The sequence below is a fragment of the Mandrillus leucophaeus genome, unplaced genomic scaffold (assembly GCF_000951045.1).
Source record: "Mandrillus leucophaeus isolate KB7577 unplaced genomic scaffold, Mleu.le_1.0 Scaffold147, whole genome shotgun sequence".
Taxonomy (NCBI): domain Eukaryota; kingdom Metazoa; phylum Chordata; class Mammalia; order Primates; family Cercopithecidae; genus Mandrillus; species Mandrillus leucophaeus.
This window is the reverse complement of record NW_012101443.1, coordinates 3,778,016-3,789,574: the sequence shown is the minus strand read 5'-3', so window position 1 is coordinate 3,789,574 and position 11,559 is coordinate 3,778,016. Positions and strand designations below refer to the sequence as shown.

At 38.8% G+C, this 11,559-nt stretch overlaps 1 protein-coding gene across 1 annotated transcript in view; it reads right to left on the bottom strand.

Annotated features, from left to right (window-relative positions):
- EPSTI1 (epithelial stromal interaction 1 (breast)) overlaps positions 1-11,559 on the bottom strand; it is a 120,935-nt gene that overhangs the window by 97,534 nt on the left and 11,842 nt on the right. Inside the window, exons 2-3 of the mRNA XM_011974630.1 lie at positions 2,040-2,098; positions 513-596 (exon numbers count right to left, since the gene is read on the bottom strand). Of these exons, the coding sequence (XP_011830020.1) occupies positions 513-596; positions 2,040-2,098 (143 nt within the window). The remainder of the gene's footprint in view (positions 1-512; positions 597-2,039; positions 2,099-11,559) is intronic.

Here is an 11,559-nt window from a genome sequence, read left to right as displayed (position 1 = left end):
AGGCCCAGAGGTCTCTATCTGTGGAATAAAAACACAGGTGATGTTTCTCTTCTACCCACCACCGGGTTTCTAGCTCACTCTCATCTTCCTCTTGGAACTGACTCTCCACTCCTTTTCTTCAGATTAACATTTAACTACCATGATTAATATGCTCGTCCTAGCATTTACTCCCATCCTGACTAGTGCTATGACAGGGCATATGCAGCGCCCCAGGTAAGCTTTCTTCAGAGTCAATCATCTAAGAGGCTCTAAATTATTTGGCAATTAAGCCATCACTGTGTTCCCATAGAACTCTGGCATTACAGGTTTGCTACTTGCAGAAAATCAGGAAAAAAAAATGTATATATATATACACACACACACACACACACACACAAAACGCATTCCACCCAGGCAGCACAATGACCAAACAAACTACAATGGACATTCACAGACAGACATATGCAAGCTGCTAACAGGATCCATAGGGGGCCCCGCCATCCCGCATTCAGGCAGTGGCTGTGCTTGCTTACCTAGCCGCCTGGGCACCAGGTGAACTGGTTTAGCTCTGTTCTGCTCCTTCCACTTCTCCAGGTTGGCCAGCTCCTGTTCCGCAACTAAGCCAGGTGAGAAATATCAAATCGTCAGTTACTAGACTTCTAAAAGAAAACCAGTCCCTTCGAAGCATAAGAAACAACTATTAGAAGGCAATTAACTACATATGACCATGAGTGAACAAGACTTCCAGGTTAGAAACACAATATTCAGCCCTGACCCCTATGTGTCACCCCGGGCCCGGCCCTGTGGCACTTCTCACCAAGAATCAGCACAGAGGGTTCAAATTTGAAAAACCACCTGGACTCCTACTAAAACAAAGAAGTATAGATTTTCCTACCATTCTGGCATTTTTAAAACTCTGTATCAAGTTAATTTTTAAAGTTTCCTATAGAAAATGTGTGCAAAACTAGAATATTTTCATGTCAATAAGAACTTTCCACACACAGGTAAACATATCCCCAGAGAATTCTGATGCCCATACTCGCTTTATGTTCAATGCTCCCCAAGCTTACTGCAACTCTAGGGAGCGAGGGCTCGGTGCCACGGGTGGGGACCCTGGCTCTGGTTTCGGGCACTCCGGACCGCCATGCAGAGTCGGCTTCCGGGGGAGCTGTGCTCATTTCCTAAATGTTCACTGTGCACGACAGCAGGGGGCGCCAGAGAGAAACTAGTTCTGTCACTCCAGCGCCTTCCCTTATCTCCTCATGAGACCTGTTTCAAATGTCCATTACTAGAAAAACAAATTCTGAAACATTTCAGAATCCAGACCACATTGAGACTTAAGCTCCTGTTAAGCATTTAAATCAAAAGCTTGTAAAATACCAGATCGGCTGGCAGTTCCTGTAGTCCCTGCATGGCTGTGATTGTCATATTCTGCACTGACCCACTGTCCCACCCGGGGCTACATGTCTGGTGGGGACTCTTTAGAGCGCTTTTTCCCTTTTGTGCCTTTCTGTCCATCATTAGTCATGAAGTTAAATTTCGTACCGATTATCTAATAAAGGAGACCATCGAATTTCAGCATAGCCCCACAGCTGGACTTGAACAGCCTACTATTTCTTTGTGAACTAAATGAACTTTAGTTCTCTTCCACCTCTAAAGCATAATGCTATAACTTTAAATGGCAGCATTTATATTTACCGTACATCAATTAAACATGTTATGCACACATTAAGTACAGAGAGTACAAAAACGAGTAAGATGTGGTCCCTGCCCTCAAGGAGGTTTATTGGCAATAAGTGTAAAGTTGTTCAAGCCAGTAGAAATCCAGGATCTACCATCGTGTCATGAGTTCTGTTACTAATGTAGAGAAACAAACTTAGAAGTGTTAATAGAATATTTTTAAAGGTATAATCAAAACTGCTGATGTTTTTAAAAAAAAAAAAACTTTATGAGATTTGGTGAGTCTACATAAATCAGAAAATAAAAATACTTCACACCAAAATAAACCAATTGTAAAAAGAGAGAAGCATTCTGAATGTTAAATGAATGGCTATACGTACTTCTTTGTATCTGATTTCTCCGGTTTACATTTGGTGCTATCAAGGTATATGCACTTGTGCTAAAAGGAAGAGGAAAAAAAAATGCTTATTACCATGAGAAACTACCAATGCATATAAACCACCAGATATTTTTCCTCCCATTATACTGTATTTATGATCATTACCATCAAATAGGCACCATGAAAGATAATCTTCTTAAGTCCCTGGTCTGTTCTCTGGGACCTCACAATCTTGATGTCAAAGTAAAACAAAGGACATGACCAAATAAGGAAATATAAAAAATTCGATGAAGAGTGACAAGTGACTAGTTGGTATACTGTCCTTGTAGGGCTCCACCATTCCTCTAGGTGGTGCTCGTGAGTAAATTCCTTTAAGATTGCTTTAGATTGGCATTCTCTTCCGTGTGACCACACCGAGGTACAGGAAACATTGGTACATTTTTTGTTCCCACAGACTGAGCCTAGAGGCCATTTGCAATGCAGCCACCTCCTCTTGATGACCTGAGTAGCTAACTGGCTTCTAGGCTTTGACTTTTCTAGGCCTATGTCCACTGGGTCTCTTCTTCTAGGGACACAGGTTGAGCATAATCAGGGGCTCGGAGAAGCAAAGAGTCATTTCAAACAGGGGGATCAGGGAAGACTTTTTAAGCAAAAATATTCAACTCCATGACACTAGGAAGCTGTTAAAATATTGTGAGCTTTTGAGGGCAGAGAGTGTGCTTGATTGATGTGTATTCCAAGCCCCTGGCACAGTGTCTGGCACAAAGACACTGGCTGCTTGATAAATGTGGGCTGAATTAAAATAAAATGATGCTACAGACCTAGCCTGTGAGTCTGTGTTGGGGTGGCTCTTTTTTGAGATGATACATGTGATCCCACAAGAGCATGAATACTCCGTTAAGCAAAAATATAGCACAGTAACAGACTGCAGCATACGTGTAGGTACAGTTTTAAGAGAAATGCTGTGGATAAACACAACCAGCTTATAACTGTAGGATTTAAGAGGGGGAAAAAAAATCGACCCAGATACTCTTGGAAGTCTCTCTCTTCTACCTGAATATACCATTTCAAAGGGCAAATTAGCAAAGATTGAACAGTAGAGACCAAAAGCACTGATCAACAGAAGCCATTTCCTTCCTTATCTCATTATTTTTCTAGCAGCTAGCCTTCAGCCAGCTTCAAACTGGGCTTTAATTTTAGACTTGCAAATGTGAGGTGTGCAACAGCCTTTGCATGCAAATGGGGCTGCTGGATGCCCAATTACCTAATGTATATCAGCAGACGTTGCATGTGTAGCCTAGCATGCATACAACGTTATGAATACAAAATTAGGAGGCTGCCACTGGAAATTAATCCCTTGTCCATTGCATATTCTTTGTACACCCTAAGAAACATTTTTCACTCCTGAATTGCCAGTACTTTATAGGAGCTTGGAAGCTGCAATCCTGTGGGTAGTCCCTGGAAACTTGAATATGGTGCAGTGGTGAGCCATTCTACAGAGACTGAAAGCTGAAACATGAGATACTAGATGTAAATGCCCATCATGAAACTGCTACACAATCTTCAATGTCGGCTAACATTGTGGTATAGAGCTTTTCTCTATGAAGTTATGGGGTCCAATGACTTACATTTTTAATGAGTTCCAAGATGATGCTGTTCTTGATCTAGGTACCACACTTGGAAAACCACTACTATAGAGCAATCAAGCTATCTTAGAACACTTGGGATAAAAGAAAACTTAGGGATTCATAAATCACTGGTAAAGACAGAGGTTGAATCTCAGACCAAAGATCACCAGGTCAACTGAGCAACAGTGATGAGACTCCAATCTAGGACTTTTGACTTAGTTGTCTGTCTGCAGCTAACTTTTCAATTCAATGTGCAAAGCATAAAATATAACCATCCTTTAACTTTAGCCCCTTGATAGACTTCCAAACCGTGCAACCTACTTAACTGAGCACTTATGGATTTATTATATTAGGGGCTTGTAGAGAATGAGGGGAGATTCCAAAACAGGGATACTAATCACTTTAACAGAACTTACACTTTAGTTAGGAACAAGTCAAGAAAACACCAAAGCACCCCACGAGAATATTCAACCACTCAACATGAGTTCTGGATGGGGGAAAAAAACAAAAAAAGAAATAAAAAATAAATTAAAAAAGAATATCCAAACAGGTCTTAAAGTGGGATGATGTAAGTACTCAGAGATCCAAAACAGTAGAGATTCATAGAGACCTCAGAGGAGTAAAAAACCAAATAGCACGAAATAAGAATAGCGAGTTGAGGCTCAAAGAATAGGATCTGAAACAGCAAAAGTGTTTCTTTGCCAGGACTTTGCCAAAAGCAGCTTCACAGAGAATTTTCCAAGTCCATGAGTCTCTCTTACAGAAATTTTGCAAAAGGTTTGGAAAGAAAAATCAATTTGTTTGTAAAAGATTGTAGTCTACAGTATCTAATCTGGTTAAGTTTTTAACTCTGACATCATACTAGAATCTTCTGTCTTATGAATAGGACTTCAGTCAATCTACGGCCGATGTGTGTAGCCTACAGGTACCTAATAGAGAAACGTAAAATAAAGGGAAAGAATTAGCTCTGAATTTAGAGGGTTTTTACTGAAAGCATTTTAGCATAAACCCAGGCAGTGGTCCCAGTAATAAACATTTTACGTACATTTTATGTGAATTCCTCGGCAACCATCTTAACAATATTTTATTGACTGAAAATGCCAAATCTAAAACATGTTATAATAGTCCCAAGAAAGCATTGCCAAGTAAATGGTAGGAACTTAGCTTCTATTTCTATTTCTTAACATAGGAAGAAGAGCTTAAGTCAAAGGATATGCTTTTTATTTTTTAATATCATGTGTCACAGTGTAATGCCTTCATAGATACACATATTCATCCCTTCTTTCTTAGCTTTCTCTTGACATGAATAGCAAGTATAATTTATTAATGTTTTCAGCCAATTAGTTTCTACCCACAGCAAAAGCCTTTGCTGTTTTAACCTACGTGCTATCTCTTTCAACAGCCTGACTCTCAAAGCTGCTGATCTAGACAAGTCCAACAACCAACATTTCGTATTCTCGTCATTTCCTGATTAAGCAACATTCAAGCCACTGAAATAATGTATATATTTGAAAATGAGTCTTCTTAATTACCTCATTGAAATTTAATGAAATATCTCAATTTGTAAGATTGTTTTCACTTTCCAACAGCGCACATCCATGAGATATACTAAGAGAGAATATATGAAAGAACAGACAAGATAAAATGTTTTTCTGCACCACAAGTAACATAAAATAAAAAGATATTCAAGAAATGTTTGGCCAAGTGCAGTGGCTCATGTCTGTAATCTCAGTACTTCGGGAGGCTGAGAAGGGTGGATCACTTGAGGTCAGGAGTTCAAGACCAGCCTGACCAACATGGTAAAATCCCGTCTCTACTAAAAATATAAAAATTTGCCAGGCGTGAAAGTGCACGCCTGTAATCCCAGCTACTCGGGAGGCTGAGGTAGGAGAATCGCTTGAACCCAGAGGGCAGAGGTTGCAGTGAGCTGAGATTGTGCCACTGCACTCCAGCCTGGCTGATAACAGCGAAACTCTGTCTCAAAAAAAAAAAAAAGAAAAAGAAAAGCAATGTTTTCCTTGTGAGGTCTCTCGAGTTACACAATTGCATCTTGTGTGTACATTCTTGCACAATTTTTATAACCTTTTATCAACAAGTACTCTGAAAAAAATGTTATGTTGAAGTTATCAAAAATATCTTGGCTGGCTAAAAGTATTACATAACTATATCCCCTGGTGTGTACAAACTGCACCAGATGTAATTTAAATTTCTAATTAGGAACAACACTGGTTTCACTGAAAAAGAAATGTAGTTAAGAGCAAAAGTTCAGAAAGAGAAAATTAAGTGAAAAACATAATTTCAAGCAGAATAGTAGACAGGTAAAGTCTACAGTCCTACAAAAAGTTGAAGTTTTCATAGTTCAAGAAAATCTTATCCTTGGGTATACATAAATTGAAAAAAAAAAAAAAAAAGACTTGGGGATAATCAAAGGCATTTGGATACTTACCTTTCTAGATAAGACTTTCCATATTGGTTTTTGTTACACGACCTTCAATGTAGGAATCTGAAACCTACTGTTTTCAGTCAACACTGAGTCAAAACTTTTGAGGCATTTAGGATTCCAAAAGTTTTTTCATACATAGATCAAATTCCCAAGAAAAATAGAAAATGACAAGACCAGGCTGAGCAAATTGCCCTTGACCCCTAAGCCTATATCATAGCATCCCTGATAAAGTGTTCCACATCTCCAGTGTGGAAACGTTTATGAATTGTCTTTGGCCTCAGAAACTACAGAGGCTAAGACACTCTATGCACACCCAAGAAGCTAATGTGTAATTGATTAGTTCTTTCATCAATACAACTCATAGCTTCTGTTAGAGGGCTGAATAGACACACAGTGGGTAAAGACAGATAAATAAGCAGAAAATCATCAGGGCCTTTGTTTATAGGATGCCTTTATGAAAATTAGAAGCACACACACCCAGGATCCCATGGCTTAGTGAGACATTGTAAATTCATGCAAACTGGAAAATAAGTGCTGCTTCTTTCAGGTGGAGGTAAGGACACATGGTTTGGTATATATCTCAGCCACAAATCACACCTTAGCTAGGCAAGTGTGTGTAGTCACCAATCTGCGCAACCATATAGAATGGACCTGAGATGATGTATTTCTTCAGTTAAACACGCACCCATAAGTAAAAGCCACACAAAAAAAAAGTTAGCAAGAAGGAGTCACACTAAAAATATAAAGAGTGTATACGAAGTACAATATTGTAGAGACTCACCATCTTTAAGAGGCCAAAAACCAATGATGGGACCATCATTGAGATGGAGACCAATTGGTAGGTATGCTTACAAAATGTCTTGTAACTACTTCCTCAGTAAAAATAACTATAAGAAATTCATATTTTTAAAACAGAGATGTCAGGTCTGGGATTTGATTGGATTCTACTTACAAGCTATTAAGTTAGCCTGTTACTGTTTCACAGACACTGGCAGAAGACATGAAACTCCTGGATCAGCGCCAAAGACTTTATTACTCATGGCACAGTAGGCAGCATGAGCAACAGTTTATTTACATCTATTCTCTCTGGCCTCCAGTCTCATGGTGGGAGCAACAGGATGGATGCTGCACACATGGTGTGTTTGCATTGCAGCTGAGGAAATGCTTGGGGAATATACCATTTTTACGGCAGATAGTAAGTGAGCCTGGTCTTTGTCCTGGGAGAACAAACCTCATCTCTGAAGGTTCCCAGCTAAATAAACAACTCGGAGAAATAGGTTAAAGAGTGGTCTTGGCACATCCAACAAAACATAAAAGTACAAGAGGCCCTAGGGGGACTCTCTTTTCCAGCAAGAGATTATTTAGTATTAACATTCCTATTAAGAATGGCTTAATGATAAAGAAATTGATATTTGCAGAAAAACCACTTACTTATGAAATGTGCTATATATTTTCTCTTCCCATTATTTTTAATTAATAGACTTAGAACAGATTATGTCTATGTCTCAAGCAGTACTCAAGGTTATCTATAACTTAAAGAAAAAAGAACACAAATGCAAGACATAGTGATGTATTCCAAAATCTGTGCATAGAACATTTAGAAATGAAATTCATGTTTTCTTTCTGATTTTGAAAGAAACACACTTGTAAAGGAAAATTCAGAAAACTATTTTAGAAACATTAAAAAGTCACGCATAGTCCCTCCTCTCAAAGACCACAGTTACAATTGTATTTGGGTGAATTTATTTTTCATCTATGTTCTCTCTATATAATTACACAGTTGCAATCATATTTTAAGTACAGTTGTTCATCCTGCTTTCATTTATAAGTGGTTTTCCTAACTTGATTATATATGTAACATGCTTAATGCTCAATGGCTACATAGTATTTCATGACATTCGTGCATCATATAACCACTCATCTATTGCAACTGTTTCAATTATTCACTATTACAAATAATCCTACAGGATGTACAAAGCATAACACTTTCAGCAGAACATTATCCAGAAGAAAACGCTAACAGTCCTCTGAAATCAATACTCTAAACAGGAATGTGGGCTACATTTAAACGTTTCTTCCTAAGATATCCTATTTACATTTCAAACATCTCAGAGACAACATAATCACATGATTAATTTCCACTCTCATGTTTGACTCCCTTTATTCTTAAACCAAAAGAGCTGTAGGCCCTACCCAACATTCACTCTCCCTTCCTCCTTACTAACAGCACTTCTGTATTATTCAGACAATGTGCCCAACTGAAAGACTACAGCCACCAACCTTCTGTATAGTTAGGTATAATTATGTGATGAAGTTTGAGAAATTGAGATGTAAGTGGAAGCCATTGAGAGGGATTTCTAGAAAGGCTCCTTTACATAGTGATAGACAATAGAAAAAGCTGTTTTGTTACTTTCCTTCTTCCCGGAAGGCTGAAGTGGTAGCTGGTGCTCAAGCAGTCCATGAGGCACCGGCATATGGAAGACATGATCAGGAATGGCAGAGCAGAAAGACAGAAGCAGTCTGGGGCTCTGTGACCACGAAAACACCACATCAGTAGTAATCTATTGCTGTACCGCTCAACTTCAAACCCTAATTCTGTTATTTCCTATCTGTACAACTTAGAGCAAATTATTTAGTTTTTCTATTTTTTCACCTGTAAAATCGGGATAACTATCCACTTCATAGGATATAATGTGCTGTGAACCCCGAATATCTGAGGCAGGCCTCAGTCAATTTAGAAAGTTTAAAGTTCGGGTGCGGTGGCTCACGCCTGTAATCCCAGCACTTTGAGAGGCCAAGGCGGGTGGATCACGAGGTCAGGAGATCGAGACCATCCTGGCTAACACGGTGAAACCCAGTCTCTACTAAAAATACAAAAAAAAATTAGCCGGGCGTGGTGACAGGCGCCTGTAGTCCCAGCTACTCAGGAGGCTGAGGCAGGAGAATGGTGTGAACCCAGGAGGCGGAGCTTGAAGTGAGCTGAGATCGCTCCACTGCACTCCAGCCTGGGCGACAGAGCAAGAAGACTCCATCTCAAAAAAAAAAAAAAAGAAAAGAAAGTTTATTTTGCCAAGGTTGAGGACGCACCCATGACACAGCTTCAGGAAGTCCTGATGCCATGTGCCCAAGGTGGTCAGTTTGGTTTTAGACATTTTAGGAAGACATGAAACATCAAAGAACATATGTAGATGAACATTGGTTTGGTCCAGAAAGGCAGGACAACTGGAAGCAAATGTGGGACAACTCATAGCAGGGAGGGGGCTTCCAGGTCATAACAGATAAGAGACAAACAGTTGCATTCTTTTGAGTTTCTGATTAGCCTCTCCAAAGGAGGCAATCAGATACACATTTATCTCAGTGAGCAGAGGACTAAGTTTGAATAGAATGCAAGGCAGGTTTGCCCTGAGCAGTTCCCAGCTTGATTTTTCCCTTTAGCTTAGGGATTTGGGGACCCCAAGGTTTCTTTTCATTTCACAGTGCTTAGAACAATGCCAGAAAATAACAAATATTCTATTATAGTTTCCCATTATTTGTATTAGATCAGCCCTCGACTACCTACCTTCAGACTTATTTTATGGGAGAGAAATAAACAAAGACATAGGTACTTACTTAAGATACCTAAGGGGACATCTATTGCTTTGTATGTAATTATAATAACTATATATAACATATATGACATCTATTTTATATGTAATAAAACTTAGCCCTGAATCACTAGGACGTCTCCTTTCCTCATGCTGTGATTGATTCCCTTTGCTGCATCTTCTTTCATAAATATATATCATTAAGTTTCTTTCTTTATATCCCTGTTTCTGGCTCTTCCCTTTTAACAACTGTATCCTGGTTCCTGATTCTTTCCTTTGAATACTAAGGACCACGGCATGAAACAAAGTAGTATTTATAAATAATACATCTTAAAAATTAGTACATATTTTTTCCCCTGTAAATGGTAGCATGATTCTGAGCCCAGGCTTTTTTCATTAAATTATTTATTAAAGAATAATGTATCTGCAGAAAATGGCACAAATTTTAAGCACACAGCTTCATAAGAAAAGCTCTTTTAGATTCTCCAGGTTCCAAAAGTGAAAAGGAAAAAAATAACAAGAGGCACAATAAGTTTTAGAATATCACCTAAAATTATTATATTTCCCCCAATGTCTTAAGAAATTTTAAGCCTAACAAGTAAATATTATTAAAATGAATACCCATATACTATTTACTTATATTTACCAATTGTTAAATGTTTTCCCACATTTACTTTTTCTCTTTTAATCACATGAAAATAAGCTGCAGGGTCATAACACATCATCCCTAAATATTTTAGCATGTATCGCCTAAAAACAAAAGCAGTCTCCTACTTAAATATAATATCATTATCACACCCAAGAAATTTAACATTAATATTGCCTAATAGTCTATATTCACATTTCCAAATTGTTTCCATTTTAATATTCTTCCCTACCTTTACCTCCCCCTAGATCCAGTTATGGATTACACATTTTGTTTGATATGTGTTTGTAGACTCTATGTGTTTGTAGACTCCTATAAGATCAGACAATTTCATTGACTTTTTTCTTTCTTTCTTTCTTTCATGACTGACATATTTGAAGAGTTCGGGTAACTTTTCTTATAGAATGCTTCACAATTTGGATGTAAGGAGATTATTATTTCCTCATGATTAGATTAGGTTACACATTTTTAGAAACAGTACTAGATAGGACATGTTATCCAAGATGCCACTGTGAGAACAAAGGTTGTTTCCTTGTGCAACTAAATAATAAGCCAATGTGAAAAACAGTATCTGTCTATATGATGGAGTGCAATCACAGTTTAAAACAAAGATTAGAAAAAGAGTATCTGTCACCTTCTACTGGCAATAGAAATCAAAGGGCATTGTATTAGTCCATTCTCATGCTGCTAATAAAGACATACCTGAGACTGGGTGATTTATAAAGAAAAAGAGGTTTAATGGACTCACAGTTCCACATGGCTGGGGAGGCCTCACAATCATGGTGGAAGGCAAAGGAGAAGCAAAGGCAGGTCTTACATGGTGGCAGGCAAGAGAGCACGTGCAGAGGAACTGCCCTTTATAAAAGCATCAGGTCTCATGAATCTTACTCACTTAAGAGAACAGCAGAGGAAAAACAGCCCCCATAATTCAATTACCTCCCACGGGTCCCTCTCATGATACACGGCGATTATGGGAGCTACAATTCAAGGTGAGATTTGGGTGGGGACACAGCCAAACCATATTAGGCATCATGGCCCCTAAGGTTTTCCACTTGAAATAAAGAGTCACAGAGGCCGGGCGCGGTGGCTCAAGCCTGTAATCCCAGCACTTTGGGAGGCTGAGACGGGCGGATCACGAGGTCAGGAGATCGAGACCATCCTGGCTAACCCGGTGAAACCCCGTCTCTACTAAAAAATACAAAAAACTAGCCGGGTGAGGT